The sequence below is a fragment of the Adiantum capillus-veneris genome, chromosome 1 (genome assembly GCF_014529385.1).
Source record: "Adiantum capillus-veneris isolate H3 chromosome 1, ASM1452938v2, whole genome shotgun sequence".
NCBI lineage: Eukaryota > Viridiplantae > Streptophyta > Polypodiopsida > Polypodiales > Pteridaceae > Adiantum > Adiantum capillus-veneris.
In genome coordinates, this window is record NC_140931.1 from 31873906 (window position 1) to 31899557 (window position 25652).

Genomic DNA, 25652 nt, shown 5'->3' on the forward strand with positions numbered 1-25652 from the left:
TGTGAATACACAAAAATCGTTACAATGTTCAATCAGCAAAGGTGCTCTCACTTTGTCTACCCGATTATATAATAGAAATTACAATCACTTTACTATCGATTTAAAGCGCTTTTCAACTCTCTTCATCAAAATATGAAAGGGGTATACATGAATCAGTGCATACATCATTAGAGTGTTGGAACCGTTTGATCTTGTGGTGATTTAAGTGCTTTGTATATCATCAGCAACATTAAACAACATCCTTACCTCAAACAAAAACGAAAACAAAACAAAAAAAAACCTGCAAAGAACACGTTACGGTGCTACACAGACCAGATGCACAAGCTTTTCAAACTAATTCTAAATATCAGCAACATAAGAAGCATTCTACTGACATATAGACGCTAAGAGATGCCGCAAATGTCGAGCATCCACAGAGCAGACGTCTATTCTCCCCACATCTGAGCAATGCACCTTTTCACATCACCTTCCACTGCATTGGATACGTCTCTGCACACATCCCTTGTTTCTAAGCCTCTACCCATCCTATATGCAGCAGCTGACATGCACTCCAGGCCTACCTTCTTGCTCTCAGCAAAAGGAATTCTGCCATATTTCCATGTGATGTACAGCTATGTACACCCTCCTCAGCACACAGTTTCACGCATGCCGCCAGCAACACCATATGCCCTCGCCTTCCCACTCACATTAATTTGCTTCCGAGGTGAAAGACTTGATTTGCACTGCTATGATGCATCTCTTGTTTCACTGGGACGTGCTCGGCCGTTGCGCTTCAATAGTCTGTCCTTCCCTCATCATTTCCTCGGCATCTTCACGGTGTCCAAGCTTTGTAAGAGCTGCAGCTTGAAGGTAATATGCAGTTGGCCATTGTGGGCTTGCTGTCAATGCCTGCATTGCATCACCAAGAGCTGCATCTGGTTGATCCAATAGCAGAAAGGCAAGGCTTCTTCTAGCAAGGACTGTCGGAGAGACAACTGACCCCAAATCAATGAACTGGAATAACACAGATGAAACCACAAACGTGAGACATCTCATAGGTCATTCTGGCCTTTTGAAGACATTAACATTTCATTTCATTTCATTTCATCTCTCTCTCTCTCTCTCTCTCTCTCTCTCTCTCTCTCTCTCTCTCTCTCTCTCTCTCTCTCTCTCTCTCTCTCTCTCTCTCTCTCTCTCTCTCTCTCTCTCTCTCTCTCTCTCTCTCTCTCTCTGTGCAGTCTGACATTCTATTACTTGACCCCCCTTGGAGTGCCCAAAATGGTGCCAACCCCAAGCAGAAGTGAAAACCACCCAAGAAGGTATGGGGTGTGACTGAAGCAGCCCAAGACAGTACCAAGAGATGCACTGAGAAGCAACCGCTACACAAAAGGTTACCACCGCACAAAAGGTTCAGGATGGGTGGTAACAGGCTGAAGAGGATAACCAAAACTTTGGTCAATAGGTGCCAATCCAAGAGGAAGAAGTAAACACCACCGTAAGTGCTATGAAGGAAGCCAAGGAGACCGCAAGGCAACCACCAGATAGCCCGCTGAGAAGCACCACCGATACCCCTTACTTTTATTTGTTGTCCTAAGCAATATCCTCGGTTATAAAACTGAGAAAACGACTGACTCCCAAGTGGCTTGGGATTCACGATTATGCTTCCACTTGATCAAATATTCAAGGTACGAAGACTTGCGAGACTTGCGGACCCTTTGATCCAGAACCGATTCGGGTTCAAGTAGAACATAATGGGTGGTATCTTGCAAGTTTGGCACCTCCTCAGGAGGAATCACTAAGTCATTCTGCCCCAACTGTTACTTACGTGCAACACAAGATGAACAGCAATGTCTTGAGGTAAATCCAACTTGTAAGAAACTCTACTTATCTTCTTTGTGATCTGAAACGGACCACAATAGCGAGAAGATAACTTTTGAGCATGGACCAGATAAGATCCTTTTGGAGCCCTTTGGCACTCTAAGGTACACCCACATGCCCTCCTAGAGTTCGCGGTGTTGTCGATGTTGATTAGCGTAAAAAGTGGCACCATCTTGTGTCCTCTTTATGCTCTCTTTTGCGATCTGAGGCATTTCTTGCATATCAAGTAAGAAATCAGCTACTGATCGCATCTTGATCCCATTGAATCCGGTGGCAATTGGTGGTTTCGGCTCATAATCGTACATAAGCATAAACGGGCTATAGCCACTAGCCGAGTGCTTTGTACTCTTATAAGCAAACTCAATCTGTGGAAGATAACGTTCCCAATCAGATTGACATCGAGAGACATATGCTCATAGCATGTCCTCCATAGTTTGATTTGTGCGTTCAATTTATCCATCACTTTCACAATGATCTGAGGACGACATGCACAGACAGGTCTCCAATTTCTAGAAGACCGTTTGCCAAAAATTGCCTGTGAGTTTTGAATCATGATCAGTGACAATTTCGTCGGGCAAGCCGTATAATTTGTATAAATGTTTCACAAAGAGCTAAGCTAACTCATGGCTCTTACGCGGTGAAATGTGTAGGGATAAATCGCGCCATCTTCGTGAGTCGATCGACGACAACCCAAATGGTATCGTGACCACGGTTGGTTCGGGATAATCCAACTACAGAATCCATAAATATGCTTGTCCATTTGCTATCCGGAATTTGCAAAGGATGTTATAATCCAGCACGTTTTTTATGTTCAGCTTTACTGAGCTCGCATTGCGTGCATTCATGTGCGGCCAATAGAAATACCAGCCAACAAAGGCCAAAGTGCGATGTATGCCAGGGTGTACGATGTTTGCTAGGGTGTCCTACACTTGATGCATCATGAAACTCGAACAAAACTTGCTTACGGATATCCTCATCGACGGGCGCACACAATTTGCCTTGCTTGAAAAGTAATCCATTACAAATGGAATACTTCTCCGCTACCTTTCTCTCTGTAGCCAGCCCAAGGGCGTCCGGACCGCCATAGCTTTCCGGGCTACGAATTCCCTCTTGGACTCGTTGCCAGATTGCACCAAAGAGACGATCATTTTGGCAACGTCCTTTGAGAGAATGATATAAGTCAATCGAAATTTCAGCAAACAAATGACTATTTACCTCAGAGATCCTACTAAGGGCATCGGCTACCATATCGAGTAGCGTATCTCAAAATCGAACTCTAGCATGAGTTCTACCCACCTTGCCTTTCAACCACGAAGGTCGGGCTGATCATATAGATTTCAAGGGATGGGGATTTGTCCATACCACGAAGTGGGCACCATAGAGGTAATGGCACCAACCCTTCAAAGCATGAATGACCGCCAACAATCCCTTCTCCTGTGTGAAATAACATGTCTGCACGTCTGTGAGCTTGCGACTTTCAATTGCTATAGGCCGCCCATCCTGGTGTAGGACAACGTCGATTCAGCTCGGTTTGCCAACAGCTGTTGGCATGCAAATATGCTCTTCCTACCTTTGTCCGCTTGCTCCTTTACGATACGTTCAATGAAGAAGGTCAAGTCTACATCGATGCCAAGGTACTTGTACGTCTCCCCTACTCCAACCATCTCACCCCCCTGAAGAAAGATCCTCATATAGAGATCTTACAGGTCCTCGTGGAACAACGTGGCCATGCATTTATCGATTCCAAAGGTCATCCCCCAGGTCTTGGCCCATTCACTTACCTTATCCAGGCTTGTTTGTAGGCTTTCAGTGGAGTCAACAAGCAAAACAGATCATCGGCAAAAAGGAGTCCCTTAATTCTCTTGAGGAAGTTAGGTATTTCCAGGCCCCATCTTTCCCATCACCATCTAAGATATCATTTATATATATATATATACACACACACACACAAAGACAAGGCGATGCCGAGCAACCTTGGCGGATTACCCACTGCACCGGTATCAAATCCGACAGTTGCTCCATGCCTCGAACTTCAACAGAGGTGGACCTATAGAGAACCTGGAAAAATCTAAGCGCTTGACCTTAAAAGCCAGCTGCAACGAGCTTCAAGAACAACGCCTCGTGCGGTACTGTGTCGTATGCCTTCTTGAAATCAATGTAGGCCGCATAGGTTGGTTTCCCTTTCTTATGACAAAGTTCTCGTGTCATAAATGCCCTCGATCATGTACAAGTATGCCTTGGCCATTTTTGTTCGTGGATTACGCGGATCCATTCACAACCCCTTGTCCTTCACAAGCAGCTTAAAAAACTCGAGCGGTAACCCATCTCCAAACGTTGCCTTGTGCCTCTTCAATCGCTAACAAGCATCCCGTACCTCGTACCAATTCAACGTGTCACAAATCTCAGGCTACAATTTCCACTCCCGAGTCCACACAGTGCAAGGTTGCACACTAGTGGCCAGTGACCTGACAAGTCTACGTCCCTTTGTACAGAAATGTTGAGAAGTTGCCTCGCGGCGGACTCGTTCACAATAAAGTGATCGATGTCTGACTTTCCCTTCCCCCACTTGGAATGATATGTGAGGGTCGAGCCTCGAACCTTAAGGCTCTCGAATACTCTCCCACATCTCAGTAGCCACTTCTTCAATGCCCCCGTCTTCATGTTAAAGTCACCCCCAACAACCACAATAGGTTTTTGTTCAAGATGATCCCCAACATTTGGGCGAGAGTATCAAAAGTAATTGTCTTGGCTTCGCCCAACTGGCGTTGTGGGATGTAAACCTATTACATTTCCATGAATCCATGCCCCTAAAACTTTGGGAAAAATTGTGTAAAAATTTGATTTGGGAAGGAGAAGTTAAGCTCAAAGGGCTTGAGCTCATTCGCGACCAAAGACGCCATTCCACGTTTTGTTGGTTTCATAGTGCCTAGGGGAATTAAAGACCACATGTCAGAGAAGTCTAAGAGGCCAATATCCTTGGAACATTTGGGTCTCTTGCACCTTAACAATGCTCCATTTTTTGGGGCCCATCAACAACTCAAGTTCACTGCTTTTGTGTCCGAGCCTGTTAACGTTGAAGGCGGTTATCTTAACGTGCTTGACGGGCTGCTCCCCGGTGAAGGAGAATGGATCTACGGGTCTGGTCTCGAAAAGGTCTCGACATTCTGCAACGCCACCTGCTGAAGCGTTGTTCTGCACATCTAGTTTATCTACGGACGCTACAGCTAACTTAAGAGAGTGGGTATAGAGATCAAAGTGTATGCTATTGCTATGCATGGCATGTTGGCAACCTTGCTAACTTTGATCACACTAGCTTGCTAGACTACAACAGAAGCTTGTCCACGTGGTGCAAGTGCAGTGCGCACGTGACAATCCGTTTCTATCACAAAGGGTTTGTTCAGATCCACAATCTGCAACATCGGTGCAATAGTAACAAGTCGCTTCAATGTTTGAAAACATTGATCGAGCTCATCGGTCCATCGAACAAACGGGCTAACACTACGCTTTTTGCTTTGGACACCCTTTAACAAAAGAGTAAAGGGTTCTGCAGTACAAGCGTTGTCCTTGATAAATTTTCGAAAGAAGCCTGTAAAACCCAAAAAGGATTTCACTTGCCTAATCGTGCGAAGAATAGGCCAATCCAACACAGCACGTATCTTTTCGGGGTCAATGCGAATGTAGAAAGCACGTATCTTTTCGGGGTCAATGCGAATGTAGAAGCGCATCCCTCCGTCCTTTTTAGCGAGAAGAACCAAAGCACCCTACGAAGACTTAGTAAGTTCAATAAAACCTTTTGCAAAATAGGCTTGAAGCTGCCTAGCTATCTCATCCTCTTCTTTCGGGCTGAACCTATTAGGTTGCCAAGAGACGGGATGGCTACCGAGTAAAGGCTCTGATCAAGATCAGGTCCATGATACAGTGGAACCCCACTTGGTAAATTTGGTGGAAACACGTCCGCAAATTCAATAAAAACGGAATCCAAATAACGCTTAGCAGTTCCAACATGATCAGATGGAAATTCAGAAGTTTCTAATGATGTAAAATCACTTTTTGATAGAAGAGAATAACAATGAGATGGAAAATTAACAACAAAACTTTTAACCCAACAAACTGCAAGTTGTACACCAAGATCATGAGACAACACATTGAATTCATTAGCTGAAAGCAAATTTACATCATAATCGGCGGTCAAGGAAGCAGATCCCTCGACCACATGGTACACACCATCAAGCTCAAAAAAACTATATGCGATGCATAATCAATAGACAGGAAAGCTGTCTTATCCTAAAAAGATGGCATGCCTAAAATAGCATCTACATGTTCAAGGCCCTTGATGCGGAAGTCCAAGACTTCGTGGTAACACTGGATTCGAAGGTCAAGTCACGGCACAACCTCAATCCATTGATCGCTCCTACCTTTCGCATAACGAACCGCATATGAATGGTCTACGTGCGACGTGTGAGCTTAAGTGCGTGTACCCCACGAGAAGAAATGAAATTATGAGTAAAGCAGTTGTCGACTCAGACCGTCACAATGTGGCCATTGATCTCTCCTTTAACGCAGAAAAGATCATGTAGGCCAAATACAGCCTTATTAATGCAACAACCCGGGCAGCTACATGTGTTCACATGAAAAATATCTGAATCAAAAGAAGGCAGAGTACCTGGGTTTTTGATGGCATTTACCAAAGTAGTCGTCAGTGCTGAGGTAGACGGCTTCTTTTGCTTGAGACACGCCTTATAGCCATGGACGTGGCCGATCTGGTGGCGGTCGAAACAACGGTTTTTCTTTTGATCCTCCATACGAGCTCCCTTTGATTTGCGTCATTCTTGGATTTCTTCCAGAGAGGGTCTGACAACTAGCACATTGTGGCATTCGAACAAAATCCCTTGTCAAATCTCATCGATTTCCAACACGTAGACTTTTCCATTCATAAACAATAATAGTCCACCTCTAATGGAATATCGTCGTTGTCTCGTCTCTTGAGCACGACTCACTTGGCTCTCCGGGTATCTTGCCGAAATAGCAATCGGAACAACATAGCCTCCATCAGCAACTCAATTACTGGATCCTTTTATGTAATGGATCTCAAAGTCAAACTCTTGCATAAGCTCAGACCATTTGGCCTTCCAGCCTCTGAGATCCCCTGATCACAGACATAGCGCAAAGAGTGATGATATGTCCATGCAACAAAAGTAGAGGCATACACGTAGTGCCGCCACTTCCTCAAGGTGTGGACTATGGCGTAAAGCTCTTTTTCATACGTTGGGTAATGCATCTCAGCGTCAGAAATTCTCTCCTACTTTCAAACGCAACACGACGTCCATCCTGGTACCGCGCTCCTAGTTACCGAGGAACGTCTTCTACATGGCCTGGAGCGTCGCAACACATTCCGTCTGGTCTTAGGTGCAAGGAACATCCCAGATCGACTGGGCGTTCCGACAGGCAAGCAACTACCGAAACAGCCGATCAGGAACGGACCGAAACGGTAGGGAACGCCCGAAATGGTGGGCAACGGTCAGGTAGCCTCAACGGCCAGAAACAGACAGTTTTTGAATGTGTCTTTTTTTTGCCAGCCGTTATAAATTGCCCCACCTCACCCCTTTCATTCACAAGTGCAACAAGCTCTCAAGCTCTCTCTCTCCCTTGCTATCAAGCTCTCTCTCCCTTGCTCTCAAGCTCTACCCTCAAGCTCTCTCCCTTTGGCTTGCCCTCAAGGCTTCAAGCTCTCTCTCCCTTGGTCTCGACTCTCAAGAAGTGAAGCCTCCCTCTCAAGCTCTCACGGACTCACGGAGTCAAGCCTCTCTCTCAAGCCTTCTCTCTCTCAAACCCTCAAGGATCAAAACGAAGTTGACTAGAAACGGCTTCAACAGATCACTCATCATCTGCTCAAACGTAGTTGGAGCGTTGGCCAAACCAAAAGGCAGACCAAAATTCATAGTGACCATAACGCATATAGAAACATGTTTTAGGCTAACTAAACCATCCTTTGGAAACTTGGAATGATGTATTTTACCCAAAATACAGCCTTCGCAAACATGTTTGACAGGTTGTTTCAAGAGACGGCAAAGAAGCAACTATATCAGATTTCTACAAATGCAACGAACTAGCAAAATTCAGATGCCTAAAACGTGCAGCCAAAGTTTTGTATTCGAAATAGCCTTAGAATCCACAACATCATTTGCAAAATTCTGCCCACACTTGTCATACAAAGTGAGCTTATACAAGCTACGACATATAATGCGAGATACAACAATTTTATCACCACAATTAAGATCATGTATTGTACATCTGTCATCCGCAAATTTGACTACAAGTCCAAGTCTAGCAAGTGCAGATACACACAAAAGATTCTTCTTGATCCCAAGTACATACGATGTATCAACAAGTGTGAAAGGATTGCCATTTGCAACAATAAGCACAATCTTTCCAACTCCCTAAACCGGATAAGAGGCATTGTTGACACAAGTAATAGTATTCCCATGAGGACAGACTCAAGAGAAGTAATGTGCTTTGTGGCACCATTGTCAAAATACCACATGTGAATTTGTAGCAACTCACATGCATGCATCATGGACAGGAGGATCATAAGTACACTCTGCACTAAAAGCCCACTCTGTATCTACATCAGCATCACAATCTCCTTTCACGGAAGACTCTAGAATAGCTGCACTTGTATTGGACCTTGTAGTTGATTCAACCTCTTTTGCCTTCAATTTTCGACACTGCTTCTTGATCAAGTGATCATTAGCTTTACAATAATGGCAACGTATCTTCTTTTTGCCCTTATCACCGAAATTCCTAGACAAAGTGCTGCCAATAGAAGCATTAGGAACAAAAGATTTTCCACTCAAAGAAGAACCATGAGAAGTGGCTACATTGCTGTTACCACCTGTTCTTTGAGCAACAATAAAAGCTTGTTCAAATGCACGTTGTTTAGCCCTGTTTTTTCTGGAAAGTGACTTTTGCAACAGCAATGTGTATAATGCATCAAACTTGACAACTTCTGGATTTCTTGGGTCATAAGTCTCCAAGTACTAGCAAAAGTCTGGTCCGAATCTGGCAAAGCACCAAGAACAGTCTGCACAAGGGAACTGTAACAAATGACTTCGCCTGTAGAAATAAATTGCTCATTTATATCCTTGACACCAACAAGAAAAGTGTTCATTGATCTTCCTCATGCACAATCTTCAACTCTTAGCTCTTTACGCATCAATGCAATTTTTGCCTCAATGCAGCTTGCATAAAGACCACCCAGAATATCTCAAGCCTGTTTTGCAGATTTTGTTGAATGAATGTGAGGAGTAATAGTCCGCTTCACAGATAACGCAATCAATGCATGAGCCTACGCATCTCTTATATCCCAACGAAGTTGCTCAAACGTGGGAAAAACAATTCTAACAGCAACAATCCTTGCAACAAAACCTGCAGCATCCTCAACATTGCATGTATTTACAAATCCAGGACGTATCAATGCCCTGCACAATATTCCAAATGCCCTTTAGGCTTTGACAGAAGGACATGTTACATCATGTAAGTCCATATAAGATAATTGTGCCCATCTTATTTGTCATCAGCAACAAACATCTTGAACACATATGTGTTGTTGTCAGCCATGGGGAATGCATGTACCTGATGTGAAAACTGCCCGAAAAGAGGAGAAACGAAGCGGGAGCAACACGTGCTATATAGCACAAACCATAGTAGACTGTAAGGGACCTGTTATGAAGAAAACTGCACTGACAAAAATTATGCACAAACTGACAAAATTGCCTGCACAGCACTGCCTGTATTGAAACGAAGACCGTAATGAGCGCAAATCAACATTCTGAGCAAACCGAGCTAAGACAGCAAGCCAACTGATAGATCATCACGAAAAACATCCTTGAAATCAGTCATGATTTCAAGGATAAGAGGTTGGATTCATCAAAATCTCGAAGTTCAATAGAGAAACATAAAACATTTTTACAAAATTCAATGACAGAGTATCAAGGTACTAATGAATCAAACTAAGTAGATGGTATACACTGATAAAAGTCAACATCAAAAGACTTTGTATCCTTAAACATTTCCAACGCAACGACAATTGGTATTGCAAAACCATTATTTACAGAAATCTGATTACAAAGCGAAACAGATACATGGGACATGTCATGTTTAACAAAAACAAGAGAGTGATGTACATAGTTTATTACAGCATGTCTTGTTTATCATAAAACCATGGAATTCCTAAAATAACATTTACTCTATCCAAACGCATGATGTGGAAATCTAAGTTCTCTTTGTAATCAGCTAGCTCGAGCGTCAAGTCAAGAACCATCTGATTCCATACATCTGTATCCTCGCCACGAGCCATCTTCACGCGATACTCATGGTCACTATCTCGCGTCTGCAAGCATAGTTTCTGCACCAATTTTACATCCGCAAAATTGTGTGAGCTTTCATTATCAAGAAGTATCATCACATCGTGACAAATAATCTTCCCAGGGAAGCGGAGAAGATCGTTCTTATCAAACACTTTGATGCTAAAAGCGTAATTAGTGCATAAAATATACGCTAAGATCACCAACCGGCCACAACCGAAGCAAGTCCCCCTTTTTCACTACATCAACAATAGTAGCATTCCTTGTTTTCTTCTTCTCTTGAGAAGTTCTCGACGAGGATTTGGACCTTTGCTGGAATCGAGGTCACTTCCTCGAAGTACCCTCCCCAGATTGGTGATCTGAACTTCTTTTCTTCTCATAATTTGCCCCATTTATTAAATGGGACGTCCTGGCCTTTGCCACTGCATCCTCGACATCAGTCGAGGCTTTATCTTTGATCAAGACCTAATGATAGTCTTCATGCAAACCCAATAGGTACATGTCCACAGCATGTGCAGAATCTTTAAAAGCTATCTTGTATTTGTCAAAAGACAGAGCTTTCATCGAAAGACTATGCAACTTTGCATAAGCTTTCACAAGATCCATCTTTGCGAAATCCTTTTTGAATTTCACACAAAAGTCAATCCACATCGTAGGCTTCTTTGTTATGTCGCGCCACCAGGTAAGCACCTTATTGCGTAACTAACGAAGCCAATTATTTAAAGCTACATGACAAGCTTGAAACTCAAAAAGCTTCTGACACAAAAAGCACTAGCGCCAAAAAGCTGTCAGCACATTTTGCGAAAATCCGTAGAGTGCCACGTCATCATGCCAACACTAATTGCGGAAATCCGTACACTTGCCACGTCATCGTGTCAACGCGAATTTCGAGAATCCATACTACACTTGCTACGTCATCATGTTCCCCGCGTGTGTGTGTGTGGGCTTGCTTTATTTTAATGCATTTATGTCACTTGGGTCCCATCAAACGAGGTCCCATAAGTTGGTGGAAACTTCTTCCGCTTCTTCTTCTTCTTCTCTTTTGCTTCTGCTTTATGTTAATGCCTTTATGTCACTTGGGCCCCCTCAAACGGGGTCCCATAAGTTGGTGGAAACTTCTTCCGCTTCTTCTTCTTCTTCTTCTTCTTCTTCTTCTTTTGCTTCTTAGGGTTTAGGCCTTCAGGCCGGGATTTGCAAGTTGGCTCCGTTCTTCAGTGGCGAGACGTCAGCAATTTATGACAGTTGGACATACATAGTCGATTGGATGATGTCACAAAACACCTAGTAGAGACATTGCATGATCCAGCAACTTAACCTTTCCCATTAAATGTACCATCTACTCAACCACCACAATGTATTTCACCCATGCCCAGACAATCTTGCGTCACCTTGTGCCACAATAGAAGCAAGAGTATTTAGCTAAATTGGTGTATCGATTTTTTTGCGATAGTATAGTAAGAGGACAACAAGGCAATTTCAAGAGAGCGAATCGTCGATACACATTGCTATACCTGATATATCACACTGATATACAAATACACTTTATGATGTTGCTCCTCAAGAGACTATGTCACCCACATCCGTCTCAAGGTCTGCACATTGCAGACTCTTTACAAAGAAGAAGGTGAGGAACAAAATATGGAGGCTATAGAGAGGAAAAGCTCGATGGTTTGGTAGTGGCTTGTGAGGTGTTGACACTAACGTTGGCCCATATCTTTGATGGAATGTCTATGAGGGGTTTCCTACCAGCTGGTTAGATCGTACAAATGTACCACTAGGAGACCCGTTGGTCCCCAAAACTTAAAGGATCATCATGATTCGCCATCTATTGGCCGAGATATACTGCTCTATTGTAGAGAAGGCTCCACATCTTTGGGGCGACATCCAAGACATTAGATTGAAGGGTCAAGCCGGTTTCAAGCAACGATTTAGTACTTTTACATCACATTTTTACTTGCAGTCACACGAAAATAGAGGATCTACTACTACTTTGTGAATTTCACAAAGCTTTTGGTACACTACATTGTGCAATGTGAAAGACTGATGAGGAGGATGTAGTGTCTAGTGAAGATACACTATAGTATTTATCCCTTCTATGAGACACTCGCAGATAGAGTGTGAGCCCTCCTTGGGGGCATATTCGATGCAATTAGGAGTATCATTGGAGTAAAGCAATGATGTCTGATATTTGGGCTTCACACCAATGAGGTTTTTGAATATATTGCGAGAGGAGAAGGGGCAAGAGCTAGCTTAGCTAGGGTGTTGATACATATATTGCTATATTAGGCAATAATCGAACTCACCAAGGTGTTACGGTAACCTTTGAATGCAATACAAACAATTTGCACTGATAGAGATCATAGGTGAGCTTGCAAAAAACCAAAGTCAAGGTCTTCAACACCTCACCAATGTGAGACAAAAACCAGAGGCACAAAGAATAAAGCCTCTTCACCCAAGCAACCTCCACTCTAAAGAGTGAAACTATTGAGAGAGTGACCCATAGGCTTAAATACGCTAAGCGTCTCCAAGCCTAAGGGAATATCCGAGGGAGGAACCTTGGAAGAGGAGTATCTGAGGGAGGAAGGAATATCCGAGGGAGGAACCTTGAACACCTGCATGGCCTTAAGAGGTCCATCTCCTCGCTATTGGAAACTAACCTCTCCCTCCTCCAGTACACTCAATCAGGTTGTCTATCTGCCTGTCTTGCTCCCTACCTACTACCTCTGCCCCTAAGCTCTCCTCTCTCACCAAGTCTGCACCTCAGCATGTTGACTCCAGGCACGTTATCGAGTGGCTTCGAGCTGGGTCGGCTAAAGCTGCAATGTTTTCTTGGATTCCTCTTACCAAACACTCTCTATGGCTCCTTGAGGCAGTCTTTGACAAGATCTCCTCATACATTGCATCCCAAGCACTGGTTTGGTCACACCTCTATTTGTGAGCAACTCCATTCCACTCAAAAGAACTGATCTCTGAAACTCGATGGAGAGAGGGAGGGACAACCGCATTTATCAAGGGGTCCCATGGCTGACGTTGTGTCAGACGACCAAAGGAGTGCCAAAGCAGATCCAAACTTTTATGTGAGCTGAAAAGGAATCCAAAAAACAAATCCGAACTCAGAAAATGACTGTAGCAAAGAAATCCGTACAAGAGATCTAGGTAACTAGGACCTGTCTTCAAAGTCAGCAGTATCTAAGATTCTAAAACTGCATACCATCTGACCAAAACAACTAGCTTGTCAGAAGTAAAAAGAGGACATTGCGCCCTCAATGAGGCGGCAGTTTCTCAGTAAATAGAACAATACAGAAACGGTATTAGCCTAGTACCAAAGTCTGCCCAATATGCCGCCAGTCTTCGATGGCTATGAGACGTGCAAGGATGAGGAGGAGGGGCAGCACCAGAAAAGGGCTACTCAGGGTGAGAAAATCAAGCCTGGGGTGCATGGGTCTTGCACATAGCAGCTCAGCATAGGTCTCTCTCTCTCATCAAAGAAACCTCAAGATAACAGAAATCACTAAAAAAATTTGACATCCTTTACAAACATTCGTCTGACACATGATGTTCCAGAGCCTGGGCAAAGGTCAGCATCGCAAGTAAAATTTACTGCTTGTATACAAAAAGGATTTCCACAGCACATAATGCACATGGTATACCTGTGTATAGCTGTCAACAGCTGCCTTAAAATCTTTGTCTCGAAAAGCACTGTCACCTCTCTTTTTTGCAGACAACATTTCCTGCATCTGCTTGGTCCAAACTTGAAATGAAAGCTGTGCACACAGCAAACCAAGTTAGACAGAATGAAATAAAATGACACAAAAAGCATATACAAAAGATTCTCCCCGATAATAAAGGCAAAAGAAGGTAACCACATAAAGATAAAATCACGAATACCTCATTTTCTGTGCCTTCATCATCCTTGTAGCCAGTCTTCAGCATTAATTCATGTATTGCTGACAAGTCATTCTTTGAACAAGCCTCCCACATTGCAGACATTGTGAGGAACTGAGGCTGAACCACTTCAGGTTTCCTTATGTTCATCAATACATGAGACGGAACCTGGTAAACGTAGTTATGTAAGTACAGACATCCGCTGTTACTGATTCTCTCTCTCTCTCTCTCTCTCTCTCTCTCTCTCTCTCTCTCTCTCTCTCTCTCTCTCTCTCTCTCATGCTTAAGCCTATCCCCTTGTCGGCGATACGCACTATCACAACCATTCGGCTTAGCTCCCATTTCCTTCGATGCGAGACAAGGCGTTGGGGCAATCAAAAAGAGTCCAATCGACTGTGCACTTTACGCTCACTGCAAATTCCAGAGTCTGAGTACCACACACTACTAGAGTGCTCAGCTTTTGGTCACATCCGAACTTGCTTCTCTCACATTTTCAGCCATGACCTACAGACTTTCCTCTCCCAGCCACAGTGTGGGCTCTCCATTGTGACTTATCACCACAATTTTGGAGCATCGAGAGTCACTCATCAACCATATACATACTACATCACATGTAACTTTGGTCCCATAGGTCATATTTGACATCCGAGGACGATAATAAAATCTCTCTCTCTCTCTCTCTCTCTCTCTCTCTCTCTCTCTCTCTCTCTCTCTCTCTCTCTCTCTCTCTCTCTCTCTCTCTCTCTCTCTCTCTCTCTCTCTCTCTCTCTGTGTGTGTGTGTGTGTGTGTGTGTGTGTGTGTGTGTGTTTTGAACCCTAGACCTAGCCATAGTCCCCCCCCCCCCGGGGCGAGGGCATAGTCACAAGGGACGCATTCCGAGACAAGGAACGGGGGATGGAGCTCAAATGGATTTTTAGTGTAAAAAAGAGGGCGGGACGGCAAGTGGGGACGGAAAAGTGGGGACAGGAAGCTCGAAAAAGGGCGTCCCCCGTGACTATGGGCGAGGGTCCTGCCCAAGCAGCAACTTGACACCATCGCTAGCAGCAACCAGCCTGCAGCAACCTGGCACGAGCTGCCCTGTTTTGACGAATTGTGTCGTGAACCCTAAACCTAGCCATAGTCTCCCCCTGGGCCAAGGGGCAGCCCTGTGGGGGGACGTTAAATCTTTCAGCATTGCCCTGCCCAAGCAGCAACCTGACACCATTGCTAGCAGCAACCTGCCCTGTTTTGACGAACTATAGGCCTGGCCCTGCTTCCAAGGTGCAGACCGTCTCTATGTTGACGGGCTGCATAACACCGACTTCAGGCCTATCTCAAGCTTCATGGACTACAAAGCAAGCCCAAAAGGCAACAAACTAATAACTGTAAAAACTGGATAAAAATAGCCACATGGGCAAACTATAAAAACTAAGAGACAAGTGAAAAAACCTCTCCTAAAGAGAGTAAAAAGTTATGTGGCATGCTATGCCGAGATAGGATAGCAACAGCACCTGAAAGATGGGCACTTCCCCTGGAAGCATACCACGCTAGTGTATATCTAGATTCCATAGGCATATGCTCGCCAACTGGTATCATCTGATAGTAGCAAGCTATGGATAAACAAAAGGAAGAGAGCAATCGATGACGAAGATGATGGAGAAGATTCAAGAGACAACTAACATCGCCAAGAAGCCACAGGTGGAGGCCACAAGGTGGGTAACAAAGCACTACACTGGAGCAGACAAGGGGCTGTTTGTCAAGTGCAGCAGAATTGAAATGGTGACAAGATCCTTGCTTAAAATTGTGCTACTTAGCACGAATGATGGTTCCTTTTAAAAAGAATGATAGAGAGAGGTAGAGATGTGTAGAGGGAGGGTGAAAGAGAGAGAGGAGAGGAGAATGACACCGGATGGAGTCCCAACCAACCCTCTCAAGGGCCCCCCACACCGCTACCAATGTGGTGTTTTCTTTTGATTGCGTAAATGGAATGTACACATATGCAATACCTCAATGCGGACTCAACTGACTCGATGAGGATTGTCGCCACAGTAACACTTCAAGGTGAAGCACCTCCAAGCTGATTCGATGCACCTTTGGATCTGTCTCGATGAGAGGTTGCTGATGGCCACTAAGGGGTAGATCTGCGGCTCATTTGCGCTTCCGATATCAAAAAGGAATCAAGGGCTGAAAGACGGCTGCAAAAACACAGATCTGGCATGCAAATTGCAGCAGATCCATCGTTGGAAACAGGGCTGAAAACGCAGCTGATGCTGGAGCAAACTATGGACAGCGATGTGAGCACTCGATGTGGCAAGGGAATGGCAGCGAGAGAGGCTTAATGTGCTGACAAAAGCTCAAAGGCTGCAAATGGGCTAGCATTAGCAGATCGAGGCTGCAACCGACAAGGGAAAGGGCTGAAATCTGAAAACGCTGGGCTGATCTGCGATGAGGAGCCAAAATGCTGGATAGGGAGATGCAGAAACACTTAGGGCTTCACCTGGGGTTGGCTCATTTGCTCCTTTATAGGGAATTTAGGTGAGGTCAAGAATTTTAGGACAGGTCGGTAAAAATATGCAAATGTGCCCACACTGCAGTTCTCTAACGATAACTCACTATTTTGTGACCCATTTGACAAACCGACTTGACAGACATGTTCCTTTAACCTAGACCTACATGCTCGTCATGTCAATGCCCACACAAGTGTGATAACATATGCTAAAACGCTTGTACAAACCATCTATGCAAGAGGGTTATAAAACTGAGAAAACCTAATCTAATAGACTCATATGAACATGCAAGTCCTGCAAGCAGGCTCATAAAATTGCCGATACTAATCCTCATAGGATTCTAGACATTTGCACCTACCTAGGGATAGGTGCAAAATTGGCTCTAGAAGTCGATGAAGCATGTCCACATGGCACACAGAGGCATGTGCACGTGACATTGTTAGAGGCCAATTGACTTGCTGAAGGTGGCTCCTAAAAACCGCACCTGGGGAGGAAACTCCAAGAAGACAGTGAAGGAGGCTCTGATGACAACATTTATGTGAACACCTACTATAGAATCTTGGCAGAGTGAGCGGAGAGCGAAGCAGCAAGCCAAAAACGCAAAAACCCAAAACCGAATAAACAAAAAAACAAAAAAAGACAAAAAAGGATGGAAGAAACAGCATAAAAAAAAGGAAAACGATGGAATAAAACGTGCTCTCAAGACAAACCTCACCCACATCCACGCACCCACCCACACACATACACAAGCACGACAAAAAAGAAACACGCAAAACCATACTCCAAGCACACACCCAGCACAGGCACACCTACACGTACACATACAAATTAACCTGAGCAAGAAATTGCAATTTTAAAACAAAGAGAACAAAGTCAACAGCAAACCAAGAAAGTAAAAGACCAAAGAAAAAAATTGTCCCACCCAAGAGCCAATACCATAGAGCTATCAAGTCGAGCATCGTCTCCAGGACCAAGTGGACCACCAGGTGTGTCGTCGTATGCACATTGCTATGTGGCATGCGGACATGCTACATCCACTTCTAGAGTCAATCGTGTAAATAGCAATGGCTTAGAGCCTAGGGAATTTATCATTTAGCACCAATAATTTTGTGAGCCTGTTCACATGACCTGCATGTCTGAACAAGTCCATTAGCTTAAATTTTTCAGTTTAGAACCCTCTTGCATAAATGGTTTATACACACGCTTTCACGGATGTTATTACACTACGGTGGGCATCTTGCATTGTCACCAGGTGTATTTTTCATGTTGCCATCTCTAAATATTTATTACATATGTCCCCAAAGAGTTGGTCTAACGGTAAGGCTTTGGCCTCTCAACCTACGGGTTGTGGGTTCAAATCCCCTGTTGGGTCACACTCTAGAGGGACACCTTGTGCTCACCTGGTGTTCACGTTGCTAGGGCTCTTGCCCTTGGACACTCGAGTGCATCCTCCTCCTGGGGTGGGTCACCCGAGGAGGAGGTTCCTAGCTGGTTGCTACGAGTTCTCTCCGTTGTTCCCAGCATGTGGTGCATCAATTAGGTGGCCATGGTGATGCCTACGCGTGGCTCTTGCCCGATGGTACGCAGCCCTTGCCCGACCATGTAACATGGCTAATATTTGGAAGGGATAAGCACCTCCCCCTGTGGGCCCTCTGGTGTGTCGAAAAAAATATTTATTACATATTTTTCTTTATTTTCTTTTCTCCGAAACCCTTGAAAAGGTGTGTGGACATTGCATGGCCAATGTGAAACGGCTGCAGCCAAACGGTTTCTCACATCAAGAATCTAGGTCAATCAATCAGTGACTAGTCAGAACTCAGGCCACTCATCACTGGGCCAAGACAGCAACCACCCACACCACCAAGGTGAGCCAAATATTGATAACATTGACCTCGCCACAATGAAAAATAAAAATTCAGACAATCCACTTTCAAAAATTGCCTACTATAAAACCCAAAAAGAAGATTGCCAAAAGAAGGCTTGTGGAAATAGGTCTCTGTTTTGCAAAAGAAAAGAAGAAATTACACAAAAAGCACCCATGAGGGATGACAAGGAAGAGGAACCTTTGAAAGTCTACCACATTACAACCCAATTATCATGTTGCATTCAAACACGCTTGTCTTTCACAAGCACTTGCATACACCACAGAATCATATTGCCCCCACACGAGACTGTATGTAGGATGATTGCTATTTTTGGGGTAGAAAACTCGGAGGAGCGTGAAGATTCTTTATCAACATGCACTTGACTAGTCTCCTCCACAACACAAGTGACACCATCCACAGATTGGGCATGTATTATCATACGCACAATTATTTATCATGGCTGTATAAAAACAGGCATCAGCGTCCAGACTAACCTCTGATTGTTTTTGAAGGGCTGTAAGTGATGTCACCAAATTTCGTACACTGGGCCGTTCCCGTGGTTCAAATTGCAGACACCGTGATGCTAATCGGACAAGTTCAATCCCATCGTCACTCGAATACTGCCCTTCCAGATATGAATCCATGAGCAAAAGCATGTTCTTGCTCCTGATCAAGTCAAGAGCCTGGTGTCATAAAATATGAGCACTACTGTTAAAACTTCCATCTTTGTAATGTCGCAACAGGCAAACAACTAATTTCCATGCATAGAGACAAAACTAGTACACCCACGTGACTTGGAGGGATATGTTTGCCACTGAGAAGATCCAGAAGTACTGTGCCAAAGCTGTAAGTGACACTCTCGGCAGTGATTCTACCTGTTCAGAGAAGCCACCATTAGAAAATTCATGCATGGAGGCTCTGTCTATAACTCAACATTCAAGTTCTCCCCCTTTTTTAAATTTAAATGGTGAACTGTGGTGCTAACTTGCCAGTCAAAGAAACGAACTATTCATAAATCTGGCACAACTTTACATGCTGTGCTTGCAAACAGCCGTTCCAATGATGCTCTTTTAAATCCAGGAGGAATCTGGCTGTGTATTTTAAAAATTTCCTTTAAACAAATGTTGGCTAGATACTCGGTATCCTAACAATGATAGATATAACTGATGCTAATCAAAGCATAATAAAGTACAAAACCTAACACATCCAGTGACGAGGCTGTGCAGGTTAATTTGGTGAATTGCATAAGAGCCTGAAATCATGCCGCATATAGCACTGCATCATCAAAATACATTCTCTTTTAGGATGTATGCTTTTTGATATGACTAAAGCTGATGAAGCTAAACATGTAACTCCGATACCTAACACCTTTGATATGACTAAAGCTGATGAAGCTAAACATGTAACTCCGATACCTAACACCTCTAGCAGATTGATTTGGTGAGTTGCGTAAGGGCCTTAAAGAAATCATGCCTCGTACAGAATTGCATCACCGGTAGGCAACTTTTAGAAGAATGTGTACATTTAACTAGTTACCTTATGCAAGAATTGCAGAAAAGCGGAAAAGACTCTTTGCGATTCGGTTCTCTCTCTTTTTGAATGTGGGGAGCTCAAACAGGAAGCATAAATAGAACTTTAAACACTAAAATGCATGGTGTTTGCCTAAAAAGACTAAATTGCTCACAAGCCTCTTCCCCGCCAAACTGCCTTTTTACTTTGTATTAGCATGCACTCAACATATTAAAGTCTTCAGTGTGCTCCTAAACCCCCCAAAAAGCAAGGGTTAAATATGTTATCAATCACAAGGGATAAAAAGTAGTATATGAGCTTCAGTCAGAAATCTATTGACCCTAGCGAGATGCACAAAGTCAAGAATGCAATACTGACACCCTTCGGAAGAGATCCTGGTAAAAGCATGGAATTGCACAAAAGTGCGAATGACAAACAGAATGACTAAATTCACATATTGGAAGGCTAAAGGTGCTAAGTGGTGTACAAGGTAAACTCACTATTTTGAAAACAGCTAATACATTGATATATATGCATGTACGCCTGTGCGGCGATAAATCATACCAGTTCGTAAGTACTCTGGAGGAGTAAAAACCAAATTTGTGCTGTAGCTTTTCCCATCTCTGCTGTTCTTCATCATTCCAAAGCAAGATAATCGAGGGTTTCCGTCCTGCAAAATAGAGCACATTTGAATGCAAAGTACACACCCTGCAGGCACAGAAGGTGGCCTTTCTGATCAAAGCCCATCAAATCTAGGTACAGTTCACCTGATCAAATAGAACTCTATAAGCATTCAGGTCATGGTACAACCGTCGACCCTGATTCGCACAATGCTCCAAGGCATGTGCTATGTAAAGCGCTACTCTCAAACGCATGGCCCATTGCATAGGCTGATTCTCCCCTGTAAGTTGAATAAGAAATCAAGTTTAAAGGCTGTCTACAGCATTTGGGTTTCTACTTCAATAGATACATATTACAATAACCTTAAAGTTATGCGTGCAAATTTAATGCAATGTAAGGTTCCATATGCCAGCAGACTGACTTCAGGCCTGGTAGTATCAGGGCATACCCAAAACACCTGCTTCAAACCAAATGCATGCATCATTTTGTCTTAAGTATGTTGATGAAACCCCAAAAAAGCCAATTTTACTTCAGTAAGACCAACACACGTGAGAACCAGTCCAGCATTCGCAACCCCGTCAATGTCAAAATTCGATATATCCCCTTACCTTAGAATAAATAATGGAGGTGCATCAACACAACTGAGAGATTGTAAACGGGCCTTGCAGACCTCAGGTCTTTCTAAATTAATATGCACTAAGATATATTGTTAAGATGAAATAGATTAATGGAGAAGCTATTCATGAATTGGCTAAGCCATTAAAGAGCTCGCCAGCCTCTGGTGAAAAAATCCCTTGCATTGTGTTTTATTATGAAACTCCCCTTCATATCACACAAGATAGATGCATCAATATCAACATGTGCACTCACCTGGACTGAGGAGAGCACCATAAAAGACTCCTTGAACATATTTAGATCGCATTAAGTCGGTCCCAGTATCCTCAGTCTCTGACTAGCTAAAGGCTCCTTGAGCATCTCAACATTAAATGGTAAGCTCATACACTATGTTATTGTATAGCATTACCGAGCTTGTTTTAGCCTATGAGCTTATGCAGTGTGCATACTTATTACGGAGTTATTCACATCCAGCTTACCACACCTTATCTAACAGATCGAAGGCAAGCAGGCGTGGCATGTTCAATTCAGCCAAAATATCAATATGCGGCTTGCTAGTCAATTCAGATAAAAGCAAGCCAAGTTCAAACAATGCAGCTCACTGGTCAGACCATCCCGTTCTATCTCAATTCAATTTAACTGAGCTGGCACCAGAAAAACTACATGTAATTGTCACCCTCCCCCCACCCACTTCCCACCGATCCAAGTGTTCGACCTTATTAACAAAAAAATGCAGCCTATCTTGATATAGTCACACTTGCAAATGCTCACTATACAGGCTATCATATCTTATATTTAGGAACCTTCAATCCAGAACCACTACTAAGGAGTAAAACGGAAACCTGGAAGAAGACTTAGAAGTAATGGCATCCCCTCGATTATGAATCCCTCTGAATCCCTCTCTTAAACCTCGTCAACAGAAAGGTGCCACTTAACTTGAAAAACTTACAATGGAAATGCTTACTTTACAGGTTATCATATCTTATACTTAGAAACTTCCACTCCAAAACCAACCCTCCGACACTAGTATAAACTTCTAAGCCACTACCAAGGAGTAAAATGGAAACATGAAAGAAAACATGGAAGTAAAGTGTCCCCCCTCCTCACCTCCCCTTCCCATGGATCCTTCTCTTAACCATCATCACCAGGAAAGTGCAGGCTATACTGAAATACTCACAACTGCAACGCTCCCACTCCAAACCAAACCCTATCACATCAGTATACAAATGCACTGCCTCCCTAAATAAGGTTGTTTAACTTTTAAATCAGTTCCGTGTAATAACTGTTGCTGGGAAAAGGGTGGACAAAATATTATAGTGAATTTCTGATCACCGTCTTTGACGTGAAGCACAATAGATCATCCCTGATTCAAATTGGTAGAGCGGATGATCGTCGCTGGTTCTAGAAAGGCTTACTACACCTAAGCTCTTCTTAAATGCAACATGTTTGATGATACTAAGACTTGTCGGCCCTTGCTTCGCTGTACAAATCGGTGCAGTGGACAATTATTTGTGGTTCAAGAAAGGATCGCATTCTAAAACACAAGTGGCTGATGATGCTTAATGTTGTCAAACTAATTCTTAAGCACTTCAATTTTAGAATCAGATGCATTACCATAGTATCTCTTCCTAATTACAGCAACCCGCTACTGAGAGATTGAATATGTAGAAAGCTGCTATGTTCTTGTTTGAAATCCTTGCTATAATAATTACCTCTTTCATCCTCTCCAAAGGTAGTTAAAACTGTTATTGCAATGGTAGAATCAAAGATACCTCTCTCAGACCTCTTTACATTGAATTACCTCAGAAAACTGCTGTAAAGAGAGGCTGTGTTCACTTACAGTGAAAGAGATGTTTTGCAAGAGTATCATTTGGCATATACTCTGCAACAAGCAGCCGTTCATCTCCTTCGCAGCAGCAGCCAATAAGGTTCACTAACCTCTCATGGCGAACTTGACCCACTCCCCAAGCTTCATCCTGCATGGAAGGACCAACCAATTCACACATTCCAAATTGCTTTCAACAATCATTGTCCTCAGAAGTAGACGAAGCATAATTGAAACAAGATATTGATGATTACACATGGAAAGAAAATAAAATCAGCAGAAATCTTCACATACCGCAAATTGTTTGGCATCTGGCCATGCAGATTTAGGAAAGCTCTTCACAGCTACCCAGTAATCAGTAGCTATCCTTGCCTTGTACACAATATTTGGAGCCTTCTCCCCATGGTCTGAAACTATGTTTTCAGGACTGAATCCACTGGTTGCAATTCTTAATTGCTCATAAGAGAACTCCCTAAACGGTGGGGCTATCTCTGGTTCAGTGCCACCATTTTCTATATTATAGTACAAACAGTCACTCTCTCTCTCTCTCTCTCTCTCTCTCTCTCTCTCTCTCTCTCTCTCTCTCTCTCTCTCTCTCTCTCTCTCTCTCTCTCTCTCTCTCTACAACAGTCTTGTGTCCCACAAAGCACAGAGCCCACTGATAGCGTGGACATCTGTCCACCAGTAGGCATAGATACACAAGCATGGACACACACATCAACTACAGCAGTCTGTGTCCCACAAAGCACAGAACCCACTGATAGTGTGGACATCTTTGGTGCAACCCAACGATGTGTCCACCATATTGCAATCACTCTGACGTCCAGATACATGCATCACACCTTGTTAACTAGAGGAATGCACACCATAGTTTTGCAGAAAAACATGAAAAGATACCTGCTTCAGGCTTTTGAGGTTCATTGATCAGCTGAGCATCAGGGACACTGATGTGCTTATGAGTGGAATGTATGCAGCCCATGATATTCTGCTGCAGCTGATTATCTTACAACAAAGTATATTATGCAGAAAGAGATCCTGCTTCTCTGTGCAACCTGCCCTGTCTGGCCAAGCTCTGTCCTTCTTTAGTGGCCATGTGTATCAAAGTGAGAGGAAGAGGGGAGAGCGCGTCGGTCGCCACAAGTAGCCCCTTCAAGGAAAGAACAATGTTAACCCTCTACCAAGAGCAAAGTCATCTGATGCCCCTGTTCCCTGGTAGATCCTCCAAAGCGTGCAATTTTCGGGTCAAATTCCGATCTCTCTTTGAAGCTTACCCACAGTTAGCTGACCTTCAAAGTGGTTGAAGTAGAAGCTTAGCACACTGCAAATGCGTAGTGAAGCTTCCGCAGAGGCTTTCAATCAGGATGAGGCTTGTGGGCACGGTTATACAGAGCACGGGATTCTGTCATGCAGCTCGATCACAGAGCATCGACAAGTAGTACCTATGATTAGGGAGCTCATCTTGCGCAGAGCTCGAAGCGGAAGGCGCTTAAGATGAGGGCGTGCACACTCCTTGGAGCTGTGGGGCACTGAGCTCAGTACACATACACACACACACGCGAACTGAAAGGAGCTGTTGGGCACAAATCTCGAAGCTCCTACATACATACGCACTTCTCTCTGCTCACATACACACAGGGCACTCGGGTTAGGCTATAGCTAGCTGGAAGCAGGGGAGCTGAATGGGTACATACGGGAAGAAGGAAGTAGCATGTTTTAAGGAGCTTAGGACAAGGAGATTCTCCTTCGCAGAATTAAACCCAAAATTGGCCATGCCTTCTAAGCTAGTCTGCTACTCTGCGAGCGTTGGAGAGAGAGAGAGAGAGAGAGAGAGAGAGAGATCGGCGGCATCGGCCAATGAAAGAGGAGAGAGAACGCATATCCCCACCACGTAATTTTCGAAAAATAACTGTTTTTTTCCCGGTGCATTTTATCTAGCTTTGGGCCCAAGCCTTGAGCCCAGGCACCAGACCAGGCCCACCCCTTAACCCCAAGCCTGGCCAGAAAAGGCATCCCCATCCATGCCATTTTGCCAGCTCTTCTCTCCAGCTTTTGTTTTGCCTCTTTTCCCTAAGCATATTTTTTATTGGCCCTCACGTCAATAAAATTACCCCTTGCCCAAATAATTTTGAATGCGCCCTTTTCGCTCTCGCCCTTCAACAAAGGTAGGTAGTGCCATAGTGGGCAATCTTCAATGTGCAATTCAATGATCATTATTTGGATCTTTCCTATAGAAAATTTCTAGACTCTCTAGCATGCATGTTGTTTGTTGTTCACAATTTCTTGCATATCTGATTTTATATTGTTATCTAGAATCATGGGTGCCCCATCACTTTTTAAGATGACCACATTACTAAATCTCATCAAGGGTGTGTTTCTCGTGCTGTGGGTCGAAGTTCGAAGGAGCCAGCCGCAAAATTTGGACATGGGTGTTAATCATCTCTAGAAAGTAGGCGATTGCAAATGGATTTTGAGTTGCCTTCTAGACCCACTTGAGAGAGTGCCACCAAGGGTGAAATGCAGGTACTTTCCTTTCTCGAGGTACAATTCAAATTTGAAAGATGTCGTTGGATATAGAAGATGAGTCTTTACGCACCCTCACATCCACCTTACGACTTCGTTTTGGCA

The 25652-nt window shown here is 43.7% G+C and overlaps 1 protein-coding gene across 2 annotated transcripts; it reads right to left on the reverse strand.

The window, feature by feature from the left end:
• Nucleotides 1-316: 316 nt before the first annotated feature.
• LOC147464509 (serine/threonine-protein kinase BSK5-like) lies at nt 317-24861 on the reverse strand. 2 transcript variants are annotated; one of them, XM_086515330.1, is made up of 10 exons: nt 23925-24861; nt 23322-23518; nt 23043-23178; nt 20734-20867; nt 20531-20636; nt 19247-19332; nt 18952-19140; nt 14109-14273; nt 13871-13984; nt 317-993 (listed from the first exon to the last, which is right to left on the reverse strand). In XM_086515330.1, exons 1-10 carry the CDS (start codon nt 24004-24006, stop codon nt 745-747), a joined length of 1458 nt encoding a protein of 485 aa, XP_086371456.1. In that variant the 5' UTR covers nt 24007-24861; the 3' UTR covers nt 317-744. The 2 variants fall into 2 exon arrangements, with proteins under 2 accessions (XP_086371456.1, XP_086371449.1); XM_086515323.1 differs by having other exon boundaries at nt 23322-23539; nt 23925-24859.
• Between the last annotated feature and the right edge of the window lie 791 nt (nt 24862-25652).

What these genes read in the sequence shown, in the direction of transcription:
- LOC147464509 (XM_086515323.1), bottom strand. Translation starts at nt 24,006, where the DNA reads ATGGGCTGCATACATTCCACTCATAAGCACATCAGTGTCCCTGATGCT. An exon ending in ACCTCAAAAGCCTGAAGCAG is followed by an intron (nt 23,540 to 23,924) that starts GTATCTTTTCAT and finishes ACTATAATATAG; the next exon opens with AAAATGGTGGCACTGAACCA. An exon ending in ATGAAGGCACAGAAAATGAG is followed by an intron (nt 13,985 to 14,108) that starts GTATTCGTGATT and finishes CTGTGTGCACAG; the next exon opens with CTTTCATTTCAAGTTTGGAC.